General features: G+C 37.5%; 1 protein-coding gene across 1 annotated transcript in view; it reads left to right on the forward strand.

Annotated features, from left to right (window-relative positions):
* The window catches only part of PCSK5 (proprotein convertase subtilisin/kexin type 5), a 600,269-nt gene that overhangs the window by 293,825 nt on the left and 281,835 nt on the right, over nt 1-24,609 (forward strand). Inside the window, exon 10 of the mRNA XM_042780610.1 lies at nt 14,667-14,770. Within this exon, the coding sequence (XP_042636544.1) occupies nt 14,667-14,770 (104 nt within the window). The remainder of the gene's footprint in view (nt 1-14,666; nt 14,771-24,609) is intronic.

Below are 24,609 nucleotides of genomic sequence, written 5' to 3' on the forward strand. Positions count from 1 at the left end.
GGTTCAAACCCACCAGCCACTCCTCGGAAGGAAGGTTGGGCAATCCTACTTCCGTAGTGATAACTGCCTCAGAAACCCAAGAAGGGGTCGCTATGAGTCGGGGCGGACTTGACGGCAAATAACATAACAGGTGGCAAAGTACCTAAGACATTTGACTGCTAACCAGAAGACTAGTGGTTCAAACCCACCAGTCACTCACTCCTCAGAAGGAAGACTGGGCAATATACTTCTGTAGAGATACTGCCTCGGAAACCCAAGGAGGGGTCACCGTGAATCAGAACTGACTCGATGGCAGTGAGTTTTTTTGGTGTGGATATTTTAAAAATGGAAAAATTGCTAGGGATTGACATCATAAGTCATAAGTTTCTAAAATGGACATAATGACTTTTTTACTTAAAATTTCAGAATCCACAATATTTAGTGATTTTCATTAAAGTTTAAAATTAAAGCTGAATATTGTTTCAAAATATAATTCTTTAATGAGTATGTAGAAAGTATCCTTCTAATCTTTTGGAACAGAAAAATGAAGGAAGAAAAAGCTGTAAAATAATTTTGAAAAATAGTAATAACAGAGATGCAGCCATTTTTGTCACATGTCCAAGGGTTTACCTGCTGGCTTCTGAAATAAGAACCTTGGAGGTCCCTGAGCTATGTAGAAAAGTATCAAAAAGACTTCAATCTGGCAGTTAGGTTAAGCAAATCTTAATCTGGCATTAGGATGAGTAAGTATACTTGCAGTACTCATTCTGACATTTGATGTACTTAAAACAGTCTGATATCAGACCAAAGAACATTTCACCATCCTGTACAACATCACCACATCAATGACCAGACATAAAAGTGGAAGAACTTTCCACCAGCAGAAGGAGTCGATTTGTTACAACCACAGTGGGTATAAAAGATTCTGCACACAATAGCTTTCCCAGTCAGCTTGCCGCCTATATCATTAACTATTAAAACCAGATCTTATTGACAAATCTAAGTAACATTACTGTTTCCCTAAATAGAAATATACCAAGATTCTAAAAATGCTATCTTATTAGTCTATTATAGAAACTAAATATTAAAATTCAGGAGCATCAAAGAAAACTTAGCTTGGTTAAATAGGAATTGATTGTATACTAGTGTCAATTCAGAAAGTGGTCCTTCTGAATTCTTACGTGATTGTAGATTGTTAGTCTCAATAAATTATAATGGGTAGGGAGTCCCTGGGTGGTGCAAACGGTTAAATACTTGACTACCAGCAGAAAAGGTTGGTGATTTGGACTCACCCAAAAGTACCCCCAAGACAGGCCTGGCCGTCTGCTTCCAAAGTCACAACCTTGAAAACTCTATGGAGCAGTTCTACTCTGCACAGTTGGGATCACCAGAATCAACTCAATGGCAGCTAGTAACAACATTGTGTTTGGGAATCTATAATGTATCCAAACCAAAAACCAAACCCATTGCCATCAAGTTGATTCTGACTCATAGTGACCCTATAGGACAGAGTAAAATTGTCACCGTATGTTTTCCAAAGCTGTAATCTTTATGGAGGTAGATTGCTACATCTTTTCTCTCACAAGTAGTTGGTGGGTTCAAACTGCTGATCTTTCACTTAGCAGCCGAACACATAACAACTGGGATACCAGTCCTCCTTTATAATGTGCCAGACACTTTATATTCATGGCCTCAAACTCTTGTAAGCACCTTGCAGAGTAAATGCTATTATCTCCATGTGACAGCTGAGGAAACTACATCCCAGAGAGGTTCAGTAAATTGTCTAATGGCATATGTTAAGTAGCATATCAGGTCTTCCTGACTCAAAACACGTCATTCTGATGTGATTAGAGGTTGGGTTTATCATTATTTTGAGGCCAATTTAATTGAGAAATAGAAATAATAGAGGCAATGGTTTCTGCAAGACTGGATCATTTAACGCAAAGTCGCACATTTCCTTATGCCAAGTACTGGATAAGCCAGTGAGAGGGCAAGGGAGTCAGCGGTGCCCTCCAGCTGCTTCCCCAACTCCAGTTTCTCATGATCTTGAAAGAGATAAGCTTAGGGAAGAAGTTTATACACCATCACATTTGTCTAGTTCAGAAGATTCTAAACTTTGCAGACAAAATTGTTGGCTGGACCTAGATTCCAGGTTGTGGGTTGAATTAGAGTCCTTTAGCATGGCCAGCATAATATCATCTCAGTGTGATATTGTTGGAGGGTATTGAGTGAACAGGGAAAGCTGGTGAAAAGTTTCATTATTGTGAATTGATTTCAAGTCATGTGATCTCAACTTAGTGTTCCTCTGTCCGATCGACCATTCATCAAGTTTTATTCCCTAAAGAGTTTATGTAGCAAAGTATTTCAAGGAAATTATTATTGAGTTTTCAGGGAGAAAAAAAGTTTATAGAGGTTTCAGGAAATTTAATTGTAGACTTTAGGTGTAATTACAACATCTCCAGTGATAAACTGGGATTTATAAAGAAAAGAAGGCACTTGAGTTGAAATGACAGAATTTTTCTTTGTAAGATGTTGTTGTTATGTGCCGTCGAGTCGGCCCCGACTCATAGCGACCCCTCCTTGGGTTTCTGAGGCAGTATCACTACGGAAGTAGGATTGCCCAACCTTCCTTCCGAGGAGTGGCTGGTGGGTTTGAACCACCAGCCTTCTGGTTAGCAGTCAAGTGCTTTAGCCACTATGCTACCAGATAGAGGTTATCTTTTCTTGAGTGTGTTTGGAGACTAAATTTCTTTACCTTTTGTTGAGACTAAATTTAGAATTTCAAGAGTGGTTTTATAAGAGAGTGAAATAAAAATTGGACAGGAGTTGTCTTGACACAATTTTCTGTTTTCCTTCATCTTTTCTCTTTCTTGTTTTAGTTCAGGTGTGAATGGACAGTAAATGGGTGTGCAAGTGATACCAATACAAGTCACATTTCTGAATCTGGAGATTAGCTGTGCTCTGCATTATTGGAACTCAGTTATAGGCCTGGAACTTTTGAATTAATGTGGAACACAAAACAACAAAAATGCACCACCATGAGCGTTATATTCCCGCTCATAGTGGGACTGACAATCTGGTGTCCTTTGGGTTCTTCATTACTTGACAAAAGAAGATTGGTTTCTCCGTTGGAGGGTCTATATTTTATTCTTGAATCATCATTTGCATGCACTGGCTGCACTCAGGCTAATGTTGTAACTGATCTCATCATGTTTTAAACACTTTCTGCCTCTTTTGTGTTGTTCCAGCTCACAATGGATCTTTCCCCATAATTGCTGATTTATTTTTTTTAGCATTGGTCCACTGACATTAATTTTCTGGCTACTTGTTCCCATTTCTATTTTATATATTCTTAGGAAACACAAAAGGAAACTGGTTTTGTCTTGGATTATTGTTGAATAGTATTTGGACCAGTTAGACATTTGACTGATTGCTGACTCGTTAGGCAATTTCCCCATTGATCTGGTCCAAATAATCCCTCACCGTTGTGTTAGACAGAGTCACTCTTTTATTTAAAGACTGTTGCCCTGTTTAGAAACAACTTCATTATCTCAGATTGCTGTTGTTCGTCTTATTGATAAATTCTCTTTCTGTAATTTATGTGTCAGTTGTCCCTAAGTTGCTTGGAGAGAGGGCTAGTTCTTTTTTCTTTAATAAGTGCAAGTGAGGCAGTCACCCAAGATGCAAAATTGGTACTTATTTTTAAGGACCACCAAGCACATATTAATTTCAAATACTCCCTCATCTGCAGAATTATCTGAGAAAACTCTCTGGAAGAATTTTTTTCTTTTGTTTTCAGTTTTAATGCTAGCTGTTGCACTTAGAAACCCAGGAAAAAGCACCACACAAAATGTCTCTCTTGGGATATGTCCTGCTTCTTCTAAACCTAGTGTTGGGGCCATGAAATACTTTGAACTGCATAGAACAAAATGTAATCCAAACACCAGGTAGTGAGAGTGTCGTTAATTATCCTGTTTTTGCAGCTGGAAACTAAATGTGTTTGGGGTGAGGTTCAGCTGAGGTTCACTGACTGGAGGATTACCTTCCCAAGATGTAAACCACATTAGAGTACCACCACAGCAGGCAAAATGACAAATTACAGCAATGTTGTTATAAAATAATATATTATAATTTATAATGTTACAACATATATTATAAAATATTATGTTATAAAAATAATATGATTTTCCTGGTGTTGTGTCTTCTGTTTACCTCAGATAGACTGTGTGAGAAATTAGGCCTTTAGAACCTTAAAATCAAATTAATAAGACTCAAGAATCTCTTAAATTCTATGGTAAACAAAAATCAGCTGAGCTGAGAGAGCAATGCAACTGTGATTATGTGGAAGAATCTCATTTATTTGCCTCATGGGACTTCCTGGTCCTATTGTTAAGGAAGTAACCTATAGCCAATGTGTGTATGTCCCTGTTTCACTTTGGTGGATCCATCTGGAAACAAGCCTAACTGGTGTGAATCTTAGCTCTGCCACTTACAACCTGCAGTTGCTTTTTGTAACTCAAAGCCTCAGTTTTGTCACCTGTGAAATGAGAATAAGAATATTACCTATGTCATACAGTTTTCAAGATTATGCAGTAATAATGCATATAAAACATACAATGCCTGGCACTGGGCAAGTATGCATTAAATGTTGATGATTACCAGATCATTAAAGGATGAAAAACTTCTTTATCGAAAAGATTGCATATAGAGAACTCCCCAGAAAATTAGGTTCTTTTTATTACTTTGAACAGCTGGCCAGATCTTGCAAACATTTATAAAAATTACCCTTCAATGCATATTGTTGTTTAGGAGTAATTAATTATCCATATTCCAGGAAGAAGCATGAGAGGTGTGTAGCAAAATTTGTTAGCGGCTGTTGAGTCAGCCCCAGACTTACGGCAACCCATCCAAGATCGGGTTGGACACTGTGATCCATAGTGTTCTCATTGTTTGGTTTATCAGATGTGGATCTCCAGGAATTTCTTCCTGGTCTGTCTTAGTCTGGAAGCTCCACTGAAATCTGTTCAGCGTCCTAGCAGCACAAAGCATCCACTCACAGACAAGTAATGGCAGCAAATGAGGTTGGCTCTCACAGCCAGGTCTCACACATGGAAGTCCAGAATTCTGCCACTGAACCACTGCTGCCCATGGTAGCATAACAACATGTGGCCTATCGCAGGGAAGTGGTCACCTGCCTCAGAGCTGAGAGCTTCTGCTTTCCTTTCTTCAGATTAGATAGTCTTTTTACTTCTCAATTGTTTCTCGTTCCAAAGCTTTTATTGCTTAATCTTCCCATTCTGGGAGGTAAAAGTGCCTTGATTTTCAGAGGCCAGTAGATCATGAAGGAGCTCTGGTGGCGTAGTGCCTAAGGCATTTGACTGCTAACCAGAAGGTTGGCAGTTCAAACCCCCCAGCCACTCCTCAGAAGGAAGACTGGGCAATCTACTTCCGTAAAGATTTACTGCCTCACAAACTCCAAGGGGGTTGCTATGAGTCGGAATCTACTCAATGGCCAAGAATTTGGTGTTTTGCTTTTGGTAGAGCCTGGGTCCTCGCTATGAATCAGGGCCAACTCGACAGCACATAACAACAACCACAGAGCCTGGGTCCAGAGGTGGGGTAAGTTTTAGGAGGCCCACCTTACTGCAGTGTACTCTGGAGGTCCCAGTGAACTTCCCAAAGAACTTTTTAGCTTCCCCTTCTCTGCTTTTTGTCTGTATATTACTGAGCAGATCTTTGATAGTTGACTTCGCTTCTGCAACATCCCTATGAGCATAATACAAATGTTGTTGTTGTTGTTGTTATGTGCCGTCAAGTCAGACCCGACTCATAGCGACCCCTCCTTGGGTTTCCGAGGCAGTATCACTACGGAAGTAGGATTGCCCAACCTTCCTTCCGAGGAGTGGCTGGTGGGTTTGAACCGCCAGCCGTCTGGTTAGCAGGCAAGTGTCTTAGCCACTATGCTACCAGAGCTCCTAATACAAATAGGAAATAAAATGTGAATCAGTCTTCCTCATCAGCGGAAGTCCTCTCAGGATAGTGTTGTTAGCTGGTGTAGAGTCAGCCCCCAGATCACGGCAAATCCCGTGCGCAACAGGATAAAGCACTGTCCAGTCCAGTACCATCCCCATAATAAATCATGGATCAGAACATTGTGATCCCCATTGGGTTTGTGAGGCAGTAAATCTTAGGGAAGTAGATTGCCCTGTCTTGCTTCCATGGAGTGGCTAGTGGGTTTGAACCACCAACCTTCTGGTTAGCAGTCAGATGCCTCAGGCACTGTGCTACCAGAGCTCTGTGATAAATCGTGGATCAGAACGTTGTGATCCACAGGGTTTTCGCTGGCTGATTTTCAGAAGTAGGCTCCACTGAAACCTGTTTAGTGTCATAGCAACACTCTAGCCTCCAATGGCAGAGCAGCTGCACATGAGGTGTGGAAATCAACTTTGGCCAGAAATCGACTTGGGTCTGCTACACGGAAGGCGAGAATTCTACCATTGAATCACCACTGCCCCCACCTCAGGATACTAGCATTAACTAAAAAAATACTATCTATGAAAATTAATTTAGGGCTGTTTCCTGAGTTAGAGTCCCTGCATGGTATAAATGGTTAATGTGTTTGGCTGCTAACGGAAAGGTTGGAGGTTCAAGTTCACCCCAAGATGCCTCAGAAGAAATAGCCAGGTGGCCTACTTCTGGTAAGTCAGCCACAGAAAGCTGGATGGAGCCCAGTTCAACTCTGACACACATGGGTCACTATGTGCTGAAACTGACTCAACTGTAACTGACAACTAGTCGTATCCTGAGTTATTAGTTACCCTCATACAGGTTAAAACATCACTGATTCCTAATCCATTGGTTTCCCATATCATCTTCCTTACTTTATTTTGGTTAAATTCTGGAAATTTTGAAGTAAAATCAAGTGAATCATAAAATGTCAGAGTAAAATCATCTGAATGCCTTGTCCTTTCCACATGTAGTTCCAATTTCCTGAAGCTAATTTCTTCTAATTATATGCACTCCAAGAAGTACTTTTTGCAAGTACTTTTTGCAACTCAGCATAGTGTTGAATTACTCAATAAGCAAGGTAAGCATGGGCTTACTGGTGCTTACATACTAATCTGTAGTGAATAGTTTCACATTTTTTCACCACATCAAAGATTCTGCTTCTAGGTATGGCTGGTATCTGTCTGCCTGCCAACCCCACAGCACTTTCCTACAGAATCAAAGCTACTTTTCAAATTTACAATCCCTGTCAGGGACAGAATGCCCAGTAAGCAAGATAAACTTGTGCTTACTTAGTGAATGTACAGATTACTAAGTAAGCATAACTAAGCTCGTACTTACCTTGCTTACTGGTAATAGTCCCTGGTCAGCATGAGAGCATGTAACTCGCATTTTTGGGGGCAGAGTGGAAAGCAGGAAGTCTCCTGAATCTGCCTGAATATAGCTGCTTAAGTACAAGATAAATGATTCCTGTTCTCTTGTTTTTTGTAGTAGTAGTGTTTTATTTATGTATTTATTTTAAATATTTAAATCCCTTTTCCTAATGTTATCTTGGTGGTCATAGACTCTTTCTATATCATCTCTCCCCTTACCCATGTCAGTGTGTAGCCCCCAACTAGCATGAAATTAATCTCTCCCCTTGCCTCCCTACCCTTAGGGAAGTGAGTTCCCTTCCTTAAGCAAACTCTTTGTCTTTTTACAATAATGGGCTCCTATATATTTGTCCTTCTGCAACTGACTTATTTCACTCAGCATAATGTCGTCCAGGCTAATCCACATTGTGAGATGATTTGCGTATCCTTCATTGTTGTTTAATATAGCATAGTATTCCACTGTGTGAATTTGCCATAATTTGGTTATCCATTCATCTGTTGATAGACATTTAGGTTGTTTCCATCTTTTTGCTATAGTGGATTGTGCTGCAATGGACATAGGTGTGCATTTATCTGTTCGAGCCCTGCCTCTCACCTCTTTAGGATATATTGCTAGTAATGGAATTGCTATGTCAAATGGTACTTCTATTTTCAGTTTTTTAAGGAAACATTATACCATTTGCCAAAATAGTTGTACCATTTTACAATACCACCAGCAGTGCACAAGAGTTCCAATCTCTCCACAGCCTCGCCAGCATTTGTTATTTTCTGTCCTGTTGAACTTTGCTGTTATTGCTGGGGTGAGATGATACCTCATCGTTGTTTTGATTTGCATCTCTCTAATGACTAAAGATCACAAGCAATTCCTCATGTGTTTGTTGGCCACCAGCATATCATCTTTAGTGAAGTGTCTGTTCAAGTCTTTTGCCCAATTTTGAATTGGGTTGTTTGCCTTTTTGGTGTTGAGGTGTTGAAGTTTTCTATAGATTTTGGAGATAAGTCCTTTGTCAGGTATGTCATAGACAAATATTTTCTCCCAGTCTGTAGGTTCTCTTTTTACCCTTTTGACAAAGTCTTTTAGTGTGCATAAGAATTTAAATTTTAAAAGGTCTCAGTCATCTAGCTTCGCTTCTACCTCCTGTGTTTTCTGGATTATGTTTGATAGCCTATTTATGCCATAAATTAGGGCTCCTAGATTTGCCCCTATTTTATCTTTGATGAATTTTGTAGTTTTGGGTTTTACATTTAAGTCTTTGATCCAACTTGAGTTTGTTTTTGTGTATGGGGTGAAGTATGCGTCTTGTTTCATTTTTCTGCAAATGGCTGTCCAGTTTTGCCAGCACCATTTGTTAAAGAGGCTATCTCTTCCCCATTTAATGAGGTTTGGACCTTTGTCAAAGATGAGCTGTCCATAGATAAATGGGTCTATTTCTGGACTTTTGATCTGTTCCATTGGTTTATCTGTCTATCATTGTACCAATACCATGCTGTTTTGACTACTGTGACTGTAGAGTAGGTTTTAAGATCCAGGAGTGTGAGACCTTCCACTTTGTTCTTCTTCTTCAGTAGCACTCTGCTTATCTGAGGTCTCTTTCCTTTCCATATGAAGTTAGTAATTGGTTTTTCCATGTACTTAAAAAATTTTGTTGGTATCTGGATCAGGATTGCATTTTAGGTAGTACTGGCATTTTCACATTATTCAGGAGCTCTGGTAGCATAGTGCCTAAAGCACTTGACTGCTAACCAGGAGGCTGGCGGTTCAAACCCACCAGCCACTCCTCGGAAGGAAGATGGGGCAATCTACTTCCATAGTGATACTGCCTTGGAAACCCAAAGAGGGGTTGCTATGAGTCGGGTCCAACTCAACGGCACATAACAACAACAACAACATCTATGAACAAGGCAGGTTCCTCCATTTATGTAGAGTCCTTGTCTCCTGTAGTAGTGTTTTGTAGTTTTCTTTGTATGGGTCTTTTGTGTCTCTGGTAAGATTTATTCCTAGATATTTTATCTTTTTAGTAGCTATTGTAAATGATATCATTTCCCTTAATTCTTTTTCAGAGATCTCTTTGTTGGTAAAGAGGAATCCAATTGATTTTTGTATGTTGACTTTGTATCCTGCCACTTTGCTGAACCTCTCTATTAGTTCCAGTAGCTTTTTTGTTGTTGTTGTTGTTGAGTCTCTTGGGTTTTCTATGTACATGATCATATCCATCCAGAAATGGAGATAGTTTTACTTTCTCTTTGCCAATTCATACGCCTTTTATTTCTCTTTCTTGCCTTATTGTCCTGGCCAGGACTTCCAATACAATGTTAAATAGAAGTGGTGATAGAAGGCATCCTTGTCTGGTTCTCGTTCATAAGGGGAATGCCTTGAGCCTTTCTCCATTAATAATGATGTTGGCTGTTGGCTTTGCATATATGCCCTTTATTATGTTGAAGAATTTCCCTTCTATCCCTATTTTGCTGAGAGTTCTGAAGAGGAATGTGTGTTAGATTTTATCACATGCCTTTTCTGGGTCGACTGATATAATCATACGGTTCTTTTCTTTTGTTTATGTGGTGGATTACATTGATTGTTTTTCTAATGTTGAACCCTCCGATTTGTAGTAGTAGTATTTGTTTTAACACTAAGGTTCACTAGGGGAAGTGCTTTTCTCCTAATGATCCAACCTTACCCTTGATATTTCTGAAGGAGTCTTCCATCAGTGATAGGTAACATGAGAAACTTGTTTCTTTTCTTTTTTGTCTAAAGGGTAAGATTGTAAACATGGAACTTTCAACTGTATAGTACAAATTATTTTCAAAACAGTAGGTTGATTTTGACGCATCAAATAGAAGTATGCTTTTTTGGTGTTTCATTGTTTGCTCATGAAAAAATAAAAGCATATATGTTCATATGAGAGGATGCTACTTTACCATAAATATCTGGAATGCCTCAGACTTAGATTTTTTGTTGTTGCTTTTGCTCCTCACTCAAATAATTACCCAGGGAAAGAAGGGAAATAATGTCGCATGCAGGCAATGCTAGTACATCCTGTGTTGAAGCTAAACTCAGAATTATCCCTTGATTCATTGCCTAAATTGTCCTGACATTAAGCCTACTGAATTATCATGTGAATTCAGCGTCAATCAGCAAAGGGCCAAATCATGCTATTTGTTTTAGAAGCAAAGCTCCACCTCCTAAAAGTCTTTCTTGGGATCCATCATAAACCACCCTTCCTTTCTTGAAAGTTATCAGGTTCTAAAAGAGGTTCCTAACAAGAGTTGTATCAAAATAAATATAATCTGTTTTCATTGCTCTCATATTTTTAAAGTTGATGTATTTGAGTTTTAGTTTCATTAATATGTGGTCTTTTGTTAAAGCAAACTTACAGAATAGTCTAGGTCCAATCTTACCCTCTCTGAAAACCTTGAAAATGGCAATACTCACTCTGCTTTTATTTTTTATCTGAGGGAATAAGAAAAAGATATAAGAACCCTATAGTGCTTTTCTTCCTTCCCTGTCTTTGTCATATTTGAGCCACCAAATAAGAATTGCAGTTCATAGTTTATCAAAATGTTGTAATACCTTCTACTTCTTAATAGGTTGTTGTGTGTCAGAAACTGGGCATTACCTTAACTCATTGAATTGGTACAACCCAGTAAATTAGCACTCACGTTCTAAGAGGGGACATTCTGAGAGGTTAATGTCACAAAGAAAATGAGGATCCAGAATCTGATTGCTGTGCCTCCTATTATTGGAAGACCATGTTTAAAACACAGTTGTTTGTGAATGTGATAGTAAACATGTAGTAGAAGGTGATGCTTCATCATTAAGAATTAGCTACAATGAAGAATCTAATAAACAAAGTGTATATAAAACTTTGACAACTTAACTGTGAAAATACAAATAACCCAATCATAAAATGGGCAAAGGACTTGAACAGACACCAACAGAAATTCTAATTTCACATTTCACCAAAGAGGACATTCAAATGGCCACCAAACACATGAAAAATGTTCTGTGTCATTAGCCATCAGATAGACAAAAAATGACATACCATTGCACTCCTACTACGATGGCTAAGATTAAAAAAAAAAAAAAAAAGAAAATAATAAATGTTGGCAAGAATGTGGAAAAATGGAAACTTTTATCCGTTGCTTGTGGGAATGCAAAATAGTACAGCCACTGTGGAAACAGTGTGACGGTTCCTAAAAAAACTAAAAATAGAACTACCATATGACCTAGGAATTCCACTCCTAGGTATATACCCAGAATACTTGAAAGCAGACTCGAAAAAATATTTGTTCACCAATATTCATTGCAGCACTACTCACAGTAGCCAAAAGGTAGAAACAACCTAAATGCCCATCAACAGATGAATGGATAAACAAAATGTGGTACATGTGTAACAGTGAAATACTACTCAGCCAGTAGGACAATGAAGTTTTGATACATACTACAGTATGGGTGAAGCTTGAAGCTTGTACTGAGCAAAATAAGTCAATCACCAAAGGACAAATATTGTATGACTTCACTTACTAAAAAAAATGGACAAGAAAAGGCAAATGTGTAGAGATTAAAGTTTATTAGTGGCTACCAGATGGTGAAAAGGGAGATTCACGGTGATGGAAAAATTGCATTGGTTAAGAGTAAGATTGTACAACTGATTATTGTAATTTCTGTCAATAAGTTGTACACCTATAGAAAGTTTAATTGGCAAAATTTGCGTGATAGATATATTTGCAACAACAACCACAAAAAAAGAGTAGCTGCCAAAGCCACTTTTGTATGACTAAACCCTCATGGGTATGGTTCTTTTCTTTGGAGGTTTAGGGTTATTGTTTCATGGGACATACCAGTAAATTGGCCTAATAGCATGTTAAGTGCTTCTGTTCTATCTCCTTGTTCAATGTGTAGTACCTGGGATCTTAAAAGCTTACAAGCTGCCATCTAAGGCACAACAATTGGTTTCTATTCACTTAGGAAAACAGGAAGAAGAGTAAGGAAAAAAGAAGATATGGAACATGTGGCTAATTGCCTCCATGAACAACTGCCTCCTTTGCATCAGATCAGAAGAATTAGATGGTGCCTAGCTACCATGATGGTGCATTTTGATCAAAGATTCTATGGAAGAATCCAGGTCAAAAGAGGGAAAATGCAGAACAGAATTTCTAATTCTCTTGGACTCAAGACTTTCTGGAGAATAGATGAACCCATGAAAGTATCACCCTGAGATACTTTTTAAAATTTAAACCAAAAAATACCACCTGGAGTCTTCTTAAAACTGAATAATATTTCAGCTTAACTAGTAAACGAGGTCTATCTTGAGCAGTACACTCTTTAAAGAACTACCTATATGGGATCAAATTGACAACAACTCAAAAGATTAGAAAGGAACCTTAGGGGACAGTAAGTTTATGTTAATGAGGGAGGAACAGCTCAGAAAAGGAGGATGAGAATCGTTGCGTAATTCAAAGAATGTAATCAGTGTCACTAGATTGTACATGTAAAAACTTGAATTGGTGTATGTTTTGCTGTGTATATTCTCAGCAACAGCAAAATAAATAAAGTAATAATAATGAAAAAGGATTAGCTGCAACAAAGATATTAGGTTCTTCTATGCCTGGGAGATATCAATGCCCATATCTCCATTCATGAGAGTGCACAGAGACTACCTCATATTCCTGTCACACCTCAGGACAGGTAGTGAGTAATGTTCTCCGGTTGCCAAAGTCTCCCCACCTATCTTTGCAAATATTCTTTCTAAAATGAAGGTAACATACAAGGAACAAACAAAGGGGGAAAAAATATATACAAGCTGCAAGATAACTAACAAATTTCCTAAGTAATTATAAGAGTGCCACATGTCAAATTCAACTCTTAATATGTTTCTTGATTTCAAATTTCATGAATCCCTAGTGAAGTATCTACCTTCTAGTATATATGTATGTGAAAGAGACCAAAGTCTGCAGATGTATACATGGACTTATTTTCTGTATGTTTGTGGTTAGCACTGAAGTTCTCCAGTAAATCTATCTCCTGTTCAGTAACTTCTTTGTCTTTGTTGCTGATCACCACCAGAAATAGATATCCAATAATTTAATATATTTACTAAACCAAACCCAAACTAGTTTCTATTACGTCAATTTCGACTCATAGTGGTCTGTGTATGTCAAAGTAGAATTGTGCTACATAGAGTTTTCGATGGCTGTGATCTTTTGGAGGTAGAATGCTGGGTCTTTCTTCTGAGATGCCTCTGGGTGCATTCGAACCACCAACCTTTTGTTTAATAGCCGACCCATTGACCATTTTTACCACATTGTTGTTGTTGTTATGTGCCGTCAAGTCGGACCCGACTCGTAGCAACCCCTTCTTGGGTTTCTGAGGCAGTATCACTACAGAAGTAGATTGCCCCATCTTCCTTCCAAGGAGTGGCTGGTGGGTTTGAACTGCCAGCCTTCTGGTTAGCAGTCAAGTAGGGACTCTTAATGTAATTATGCTGTTGTTGTTAGATGTTGTCAAGTTGCTTCTGACTCACGGTGACCCAATGTGATACAGCAGAAGTGCCCCGTGGGTTTTCTAGGCTGTAATTGTAACAAAAGCAGACTGTCAGGTCTTTTCTCCCATGGAGCCGCTGGACGAGTTCGAATCAGCAACATTTCTATTAGCAACCAAGCGCTTAACTATTGCACCACTAATGCCAATCAAATCATCATTCCTTACTGAAAACACTCCCGTATCTGTCTGTACTTTGGACCCGCTTTGGTCTCTGTGCCATACCTTCTTCCTTGAAGAACACTGAAAATGAGCTAGGTTTCAGTTGAGGCTTTTCCGAATTCTGTATATATATACATGTGGAAAGCTAAACATTGCTTAGTTCTTTGGAAAATTACAAATCAATGCCTTGGCTATACAAAGGAATTAGAAATGTTCCACAGGGTTTAAGTTTTGCTTTTACTTTACCATAATCTTCCAGTGATGATGCAAGCTTTTACACAAACGATGAAGATACCACAATTGGCAGCAATTTTGTTGAGGAAACTGGAAATCCTCACTCTTTCAAAGACTAGATTACAGAAGAATATAATATTATTTCTTAAATTTAAGGTTATATTTCCTGCCTCCCTCAGACTAACGTCACCTCTCCATGTTGAAAACAGAACGGCATGTCAGACTGTTTCTCCCAAACCCAAAGTCCTGCCCCTTTGTTTTTAGTACTTTGCCATTTTGATTTTGCTTTTTTAATTGCTTGTGACTCTCTGCTTCCCCCATCTTTTTTTTTTTTTTTTTGGTACAATGATTCTTACCTTGTCTTTCCCCAGTCCGTTTCTGACCTGGAGAGATGTGCAGCATGTTATTGTCAGGACTTCCCGTGCAGGACATTTGAACGCTAATGACTGGAAAACCAATGCTGCTGGTTTTAAGGGTGAGAACTTCTTTCATATTATGTCACAGGCAAAATATTTTTATTTTTCCTCCATTTTAATGGAGTGCAGGAAATAGAAACCCTCAAAGAAACTTAAATTTTATGTTGACCAACCAAAAGCTTGATCTTTCAGTAAATTAAAGGCAGATTAATTTTTTTAAAAAAATCAAAACAACACTTTGAAGGCTGATTTCCTTGGCTCCCCGGATCATTGGTCAATATTTTCAAAGATCAACAAACTTCCTAGTTAACCTATGAGATTACTATTTGCTGCCTCAATTATCTGAATATTATTTGTAACAATGTATTTTAACAGTCCTCGCCTTTTATAGTGCCTATTTCCTCTTAGATAGTGACTGATGTATCTTGTTCACTTCAGTATAACACTGCTAGCTGCTAGGCTAATTTAATTTAATTTTGTAAATTTTGTTTTCGTATTAACTTCCACAAATTGAAAAAATAAGCATAGTCCTAAGAGAGAACTTTATACAAAATAATAACTCAGACTAGAGTGTTTTAAGTTTTTATGCTTTATGATGTGCAGTCTTTATTAATTTTTTTATATAGCCCAGTAAATAGTAATAAAGTGCTGAGTATTCTTCCATGGCTAATACAGATGATAGTTCCCTCAAGTTGTCTTAAGAGTTGACATTTTGTTAATTGTCATAGATAATATATATTATGTTTAAAAAGAAAGTAATTTTATAAAACAGATATATTAAAGTTTAACTCAAGTTGCAGAGGATCAGAATTTCAGTACATTACTTTACCTTACAAATAAAGATTACTTTTTATCCTATCTGCAGATTTAAATTGACTGTCAAATATTCTTCATGTATGTCCCTATGGATGGCACCTCACTGCAACAACATGAAAGAAAAACAATGTTCCATAGCACAGAGAATATCTACTTAGAAATTGAGGTCTTAATTCTCCGTCTTCTGATCACTTGCTAAATAATCCTTGACAAGTCAATTAGTTTTTCTGAACCCTAGTTTCTCCAATGCAAATAGTTTGGAAGTTGAATAATATTATCTACATATTATATCATGTTACGTATGATCTTAATATATCTTTAATGAATTACATTTGATGTTCGCAAATATTTATATAGGAAATGTATATTTTAAAAAGTATTTGCAAGTAGCTTATTACAGATTCATGTTAAGCCAAAACCTATAAATATCCCAGGGACCCATAAAAGAGTTCTTTGATTAACATCTTCACTAAAGACTTTATTACATTTTCAGAAAAAGAAGAATCTCCTTCTGCTTATGTGTATTCTCAAACACCTTTTCATGCTCGTAACTGCATAATGCAGCAGTGTCCCATGAGGTTTTAATTGAAATGGTTGTGAATACCTTTTGGGATCATGTTTTTGAAATTCAAATCAAGACACTTGATCCCAAAATTGCAAATATATGGGTGGCATCAAAAATATTTGAAGTTCTGCTTAGTCCCGAAAATCTAGGTTGTAATTTGCCATATGTATGTTTCATTTTGATTAGCTTCCGCGTGCTCTCAAATCCTACTGTATAAATCCTTGAGACTGGGGGAGGAAGAAAGGGACCAAAACATAACCTTGACTGATTCAACTCTGCAGTGAACTTCTTACTAGAAAGTTCACAGACTTAAGTACATTGACCTCCATGAAGCTAAGGAATCAACTCTAACCCAAATAAAAGTCTTAGTTTTACTTATTCCTTTTTGGCAAGTTAAAAAGAGCAAATGGTTCCAATAAAAATGCAGTTCTTTTGAAAACCTCTGTTGGTTTTGGAGTGGGGGAAACAGGATTTAGACTAAACCACCAGATCCAAACGTGAGTCTAATGGGGGCTGTACACTGCTTCTGGCAAGAAGGAAGTCGTATTTTACTATAGCACGTGGCAAGATTTAGTCTAATATTTCACTCTTCTCTTAGTTTGCTGCCAAGAGAAACAATTAAAGTTGGCTTTTTCATAGATGAATTACTCTGGATGGTCTGGGCTCCCAATGGAATTGTTTTGTAATTTTGTTGATGGCAAGCCCCATATTTCATCTCAACTTGATCATAATAAGAGAAAAAAAAAAAATTGAAAGCTCCTTTCTCCCCTACTCTAAACATTACCATCCCCTCCCCCATTGCCCTCAAATCGATTCCTACGCAGATCAACCCTATAGGATAAAGTAAAACTGCTCCCATAGGATTTCCCAAGGCTGTAAATCTTTACGGAAGTAGATTGACACATCTTTCTGCCACAAAGTGGGCTGTGGGTTCAAACCAACAACCTTTCAATTAGCAGCTGAGCGCTTAAACACTGTTCCACCAAGACTCCATCTCATCCCTAGAGTCCCACAAATAAAACTAATTGAGGCAGAGGTTAGCAGAAGGAGCAGGGTGCTTTGGGGAATTAAAGAGTCCAGGTCACTAGGAATGGAGAAAGATGGGCTGACTTTTTATGAAATTAGTAATGTAAGAATAAAAAATAGCTAATGCTTGGAAGAGGTTCAGCAAGAGCTGATTCTTTGAATTAGGTCATCAGGTTTTTGCAGGCCTTGCTTAGAGGAATAAATGGCCACCTGCATCCCGTGGCTTTTCCTAAGCAGAAAACAGAAGCTGCCTGCAAACAGAAGCATGTAGCCATGGATGCTCATTCTCTCCCCACCCAACTCAATTCTAGTATTTGGTGAAATGGAAAGAAAACACCTGTACCTGCATCCCCTTGGGGTTGCTTTTGTGCTGATGGTGACCAATCTAACTTGTCTAAAGAGAGTTTTTAAGAAACCATGTGAGTAATGTAGCAAATTGCTCAGTACATACTTGTACTTGTCTTCAATGGGGACATCAGTAGCAGCATTAGAATTCCTTTCTCATCAAATAAAGCAAAAGCAGCTCAGATTAACAACCAGTTTGACTTTGGCATTAGAACATCAATAGACTTGATAGTTGTAGTTTTCACTGACAACTTCAGGAAAACACACACCCAAAAGAACAATCAAGTCCGTGTTATACAATGTCCTTATATTCTTTCAGACAGACCCATATGCAGCACATCCTAGACAGAGAACTGGGGTAGGTGGCTTGTGATCTAGACTCATGGGAGCCTTTCCTCAAGGCAGACTTGATCCACACTTACCCACGCAGATTATGGATCTAGCAGACAGAAGGGGATTCCTTCTGCCTGAAGCCGCTGCTGGCTCTGTGTCAACTGGCATACACAGATTCCCATCCAAGCAAGAGGTTGACATTAAAATGCTAGAAGGATATGGCTGTCTGCTAGCTCATTTGTATGTGTTTCCTTGAGAGTGAGGTTACCCTGGAACTGCACACTGATGAGCTGGGTCCAGAGAACTTTCTTCTCTTTTCTCTGTGTTCTCAGTATAGCAGCACTCTGTGAACAACCCTGGAGTGAAATTAGCTTACAGTAAGGGAAGCCCCAAACATGGAAGCTATTCATCAGAATTTTTATGCTACTATTACTTTAATTTTTAACCATTTTAATTGAACTAAGATGTATTTTGCCCTGCTGCTTTTAAATAATAACCTCTTACAGTATAATTAAAATGTCTCTTACAACAGTTTAGTTTTTTAAAAAATAAGCAGACATATCCTATGCATATATGCTGTGGAAACTAACTAAATATCATTTTGCTTTTTTATCTTGTGAATAATCCCACTTAAATTTCAGACTATACTTTTTAGACTTAAACCTCCCTTAGAGATAGTTCCTTTACAAATAGATGGAATGAACAGCACTCATCTATCAAAGATCTAACTTGAGATTGGGCATGAAAGAAACTGCCTGAGACCAGATGAACAGATGTGATAGTCTGCCTCTTGAGAACTAGAATCCAAATTCCAGTCTTTTGCTATTGACCAGTATCTTTGGCATTAACTTGTTTACTTTGGTGGGGGAGGGGTTACTTGTTTTGTTTGTTTTTCAGTTCTTTTCTCCCCTTGGTCCCTTCCCATTCCAGTTATGAAAATTCTTTTCTGTTCCTTTTAATACTCTGTCTTGCTCCTTAGAATGTACAAATCAGCTGTGGAATTGGGGGCCTTTGCCATCCCTGGCAGCTTTCTTCCAGGGATTTAATTTATGCTGTTATCCTACAAATTTCCTAAGTACCTTCAGCACACCAGCTCACCATTATGTTGCAGAGCACCCACCGAGTGGAAGTGGAAGAAAATGTCCTGAGGACCATAGCATTGCCTAATCTGATCTGGCCATGGTAGAATTTACATTCCAAATCAGAAATTAAACTTACATTGCACCAACCTGGGGTCAGGCTGGCATGATCTGCCAGGTCATGTTAGATGAAAATGTCCCTGTTACTTCTCTCATCATCTAAATTGCAGCCTAACCTCTTGAGCAGAAGGCATATACCATAGAGAACCTCTAGTGTGGTGTTGATGTGCACTTTGACCAGCTGAACTTGTGCATCTAGGATATGTGGACCAGAAAGCCATCGTGAGAACATTAACTCTGGGCACTCTTATCTAGTCCATGGCTCATGTCATTCTTTACAGAAATGTCCTACCTTCTCCTGCTTTAATCTGAGCAAACTGCAAATTCACCCTACTCTATCCTCCAAGTGCCTATGCTGTGCAGCCTGGTTCTTCCCCACCAAATCCTGATCTTTGGTTTGTGTATGCAGTTATAATGATAATGGAATGCATGCAACATTAGTGCTTTAGTGTTTTGTTTTGTTTTGTTTTTCCGAAGTGTTTGTATTTGGGTTATATGACTATGTGCAGTTAAGAGTTCTTAAATCTAGGAACAGGAATAGATATCAGATAATAAATTAGGACCTTCTGTCATCTTTACTAGGCGAAAGAAAGAAAAAAATGTCATTGAAAATCAAAAATGACAACTAAGTGAGCGAGGTTACCACGCCTTCCATTTCACTGCCCTCCCAGACTATGTAAGTCTCTTTTTTTCTACCAGCATGCTGCTGAAACCTCCCCCACCCCCACTGACTCTTTCTTTGACCACAACTAAACTACTAGATTTTTTTTCTTTTTTTTTTTTTAATTTCTAACTGATTTCCCACCATTGGGAAACAATTGACAGCCTAACATGACTTCTTAGCCTCCAAGGCCTTAACTTTTAATAACCTTTATTACTTTTAATTGCCATCATTTTATTTCCACTGGTAGAGCTGATAATTTTAAGATGTTCCAATATATTTTTAATATCTACCTGTCTTGCTTTCCATTTGTAACACTTATTAAAAAGAATTAGAAGTGCTGAAACCATTAAGCATGCCATGTGTTGACTTGAAACTAAAGGTTTTGAAATGTTTTTTGAGTGTATAAAATGATTTCTCATGTGTTACCATTTAAAAGGATAAAGTTTCATATTATTTTATTATTTCACTGTACAAATAATACTCCATCTTTGCCACCTAGCATGCTGATACAATGTTAGTAGCTATGATTAATGCTACATAATGCACCTTAATTGGTAACCTGAACATCATGTTTTTGAAAAAGGTCAAAGTGATATGTCATTCATCTGGTCAGAGTCAGAGGTGATATTAGAATCAGAATCTGTTTCTGATTCCATTTGCAGGAGTAAGACTTTTATTTCTTCTTTATAATGCAGAGACTGAGGGAGGTAAATACTTTTGATTCTACCTAATAAAATCTGCACACTAGAAATGCCACTTGATTTTTTTTTCCATATTCTGTGTTTTATAACATTATGCTCTGTGAACTCATATTCATTTAATTTTATTGACACTGCATATATAAACTAAAATAACTAAGATAGAATATCTCCTTGCTCGTTTACAAAAAGATGTGAATCATATGCAAATTAGGGATTTTACCATTACTCTTTTGTCTGGTGGATGATTTACCTAAACATCTACATGGTAATGTAACATAGAGTAATATATAGCATAGAGTCTCCAACGGAAAGGTCTGCTTGATCTTGGCTTGATCTGAAGTCTTGTATCCAAAATGCCCACTTGTCCCCTATAACAATGCTCTACTTATGCCTACTCATTATATGAGTTTTAAAAATATCTTCTATGAATGAAATTGTTGTTTTCTTCATGCTGGCCTTTGAGTGATAGTATTAGGTTAGTCTTTTGAGTATTTTTTTTTTTTTTCATACCAAAGTACATAGTTTTAGTGCATGTGGTTTCATGCTCAAAATCCATCTTCAAAATGGAATTGAAATGTTGGTGGATGCACTAGTTCCTTATTATCTATGTACCATATTTAACTCGTTAATGAAGAGAATTATCTTTGAAGTAGTTTTGTGGTTTTCCCACAATCACAAGAACCTTTAAATTCAAGTTCAAAGTCTGTTGTTGCTATTTTCTGTGTCCTTTGAGGAAACCAGTTAAGGTTTTTGTCCCTTGGTTTCTTCAGAATATGGGTAACTAATAACACATATAATAAAAAGGCAGACTCGAACGAAAAAGTGCTTTGAAAATGAAAAAATACTATACATAAAAAGAGCCTTAAAAGTATATTTTCATACTTAACAGGTTCCTACTCTCTGAAATGAGGGTGAAAATACAGAATTATGTTGTGAATTAGAATGCTGCTTTCTGGTTTGAAATTAATTAAATTACTGTGAGTGGGCTTGAGAAAATGTATTAAGGACTTTATAATATAATTATCACTAATATATCATCACACCTTTTTGTCTGGTAATTATCTATCAATGATAACACAGCTATATTTAAATTCTTGTTTGTAACTTCATATTAAAATGAATTTTTAAATGTTTAAATGTTACCTTGACTTTAGCCGACTAACTTTTAGAAGTTTAGCTAATTCCTTAAATATAGGGTCTATTGATAGGAATCTGAACTGATTATAGCTTTTCAATGTCTTATCAAGTCTTTAATCATTAATATACCATATAAAATGATTATAAAATCAGATTTTTTTAACAGTATGCAAAACATCTACATTTAAGAGAAAGTTGTGTAGTCACCTGAAGAAACTTGACTCACTAATTCAAATGAGGCTGGACTTCCTCTAGATACTTTTAAAACTCTTCTTTCAGCACATAAATTTGACAATCCTTAATGGTTGTTAATCTTGATAATTTATAATTACAATTGACATTTTAGACAAAGATAAAAGTCATCAAACCCTAAGTCTGGTGATTACAGTGGATGATCAACTAGAGCCAATGCTGTTTTCAGGCCCAAAGTGCATTATGACTATAAAATAATGAATGGATTTCTTTAACCCATTCATAATTGAATTCTTAGTCCAGTTCCAACATAAGATACACAAAAACCTACACACACACACGCACACATACACATTCTCCTACAAAGACTATTTTGAAATTAAGCAAGCATTTTTTTTTAATTTGGGGTTTCATATTTATTTAAAATATTATTTATTTATTAAAACTCAGCATACCAGTTGAGACCATGGACTACAAAGTCAAATGGCCTGGGATTGAATCCTAATTCTGTAAATAAGTAAATAGCATATCCAGTGATCTACATACTTTCTTAATGACATTTTCTGAGGTAGAGTCATATGTGATGAACACCATTATAAGTATACAGTTTGATGAGTTCTGACAAATGTGTGCATCATGTAAACAACCACCACAATCAAGGTATATGACATTTCCATTACCCCAAAAAGTTTTCTTGTGCCCTTCCCTGCCATATATATATGATATATATACATATGTATATATATATTTCACCTCCACTCCAGGCAACTGATATACTTTCTGTCACTATAGATTAGATTATCTTTTCTATAGTTTCTTATAAATAAAGTTATTTAAAACTGGCTTATTCTTCTCTGGGAGCTCTAGTAGCATAGTGCCTAACGCACTTGACTCCTAACCAGAAGACTGGTAGTTCAAACCCACCAGCCTCTCCTCGGAAGGAAGGTTGGGCGATCTACTTCTGTAGTGATACTGCCTCGGAAACCCAGGGAGGGGTCACTATGAGTCGGATCCGACTCCACGGCACATAACAACAACAACATATTCTTCTCTATGTAACATTTTTGAGGTCCATCCATGTCATTGAGCATCTATGTCACTGTGTATACACAATGACACTTTTAAATGAAGAATTTTGTTTTATTGTTTCCAGTTTAGAGTGATTATGAATAAAGCTGCTATGAATATCCGTGTATAAACCTTTGTATAGACAAATTATAATTTTCTAATTCCTAGGTAATCAGGAAACACCTTTCCAATTTAAGCAGAGAGCCTGAGGAGTGAGGGAACTATCCAAGTGGCTGATCAGATATAGAGCATTCCAGGCGATGCTAATGGCATGTACAAATGCCGTGAGCCAGGAGCATGCTTGCCATGTCCCAGGAAATATAAAGAGGCCACTGTAACTAGAGTGGAGTGAGGGAAGGAAAGAATGAGGAAATAATACTATATAAAGAATTTACCATAGTTCTTCATTCATAGTACACTCAGTGAAAATTATTTATCATACTAATACTACATACCCAGTTAATATTCTGTTAGTAAGATGTTTTCTATAAAAATGGAATAAATATGTGCATATATTTACATAGAGGAGCTCTGGTAGCGTAGTGCCTAAAGCACTTGACTGCTAACCAGAAGGCTGGCAGTTCAAACCCCCCAGCCACTCCTCGGAAGGAACATGGGGCAATCTACTTCCTTAGTGATACTGCCTCGGAAACCCAAGGAGGGGTCGCTATGAGTCGGGTCCGACTCGACAGCACATAACAACAACAACATATACATAGAGTTATGACCATCAACATGTGTAATTTAGAGATGAAACTCTAGTCACTTTCAAGTATTAGACTTACTACTGTATATTTGGGAGCTCTGGTGGCGTAGCGCCTGTGGCATTTGACTGCTAACTAAAAGGCTGGAGGTTCAAACCCATCAGCTACTCCTCGGAAGGAAGATTGGACAATCTACTTCCAGAAAGACACTGCCTCAGAAACCCAAGGAGGGGTTGCTATGAGTCAAATCGACTCGACAGCAGTGAGTTTGGTTTTTGGTTTGAGTACTCTATAGTCACTTATCTCTTCTCTTCCTTCTATTGTCACCTTTGTGGTCTATTTTATCTAATTTGGGTTATTGTTTTCATTAGAATCACTCAAAATTTAAAATTTTAATTGATGATTCCAGATAAATGGCTAACTTCCTTGTTTATGTTCTCTGTTTTTCTGTAAGACTACCTGGATTTCAATAAGCAAGCATTTGAATGGGCTCAAATGTGTTGAAAAAGAAAGCAAAATATGCTGATCATAATGAAGTATATTAATGCCATGTATATAACCTGGATCAGAAGTGTAAATAAGTGTGAGTATGGAGAAATACCTTGATGCACAGTCATGTTTATACAGTTTGGCAGAAGGCAGAAGGTTTTTGACTAAGAGCATTAGAGTTACTTAAAGTTTAGGAAACAAGATGTGTCTGAAATCATTTGTAGGATTATTGGCCAGTTTTAGCAGATGTGTCTTTTGATTGTTAGTATGGTCCAAAAGATTGGGGGTCATAACATCATGTGACCTATTGACAAGATGAGTATGGTTAAGAAGATAACTAGTGTAAAGGAGAAGAGGACACAGTGAGGGGAAAAATGTATCACTGGTAGGACAAAGCCAAGTGTAGTGTGATGAGGAGGGTAATCTAAAAGATACAAAGAGCAAGATGGCTTGGATCTTAGAGTTAGGAGTTCTGTTTGATCTGAAAAACATTTTGGAGCCACTGAACTAATTTGAAAAAGTGAGTTGAATAACAGTAATGACTTTGAAGCAAGTTGATTCCAGTTGCTAGTGTGACTCCAGAAAGTTTTATTTCTTAAATTGATAGGGTGAATCTATTGGCCCTATGAAAATAGTGTGTATAAAAGAAATTGAGTCTC

Source organism: Orycteropus afer, unplaced genomic scaffold (assembly GCF_000298275.1).
Source record: "Orycteropus afer afer isolate SDZICR_OR568_19922 unplaced genomic scaffold, OryAfe1.0 scaffold00005, whole genome shotgun sequence".
NCBI lineage: Eukaryota > Metazoa > Chordata > Mammalia > Tubulidentata > Orycteropodidae > Orycteropus > Orycteropus afer.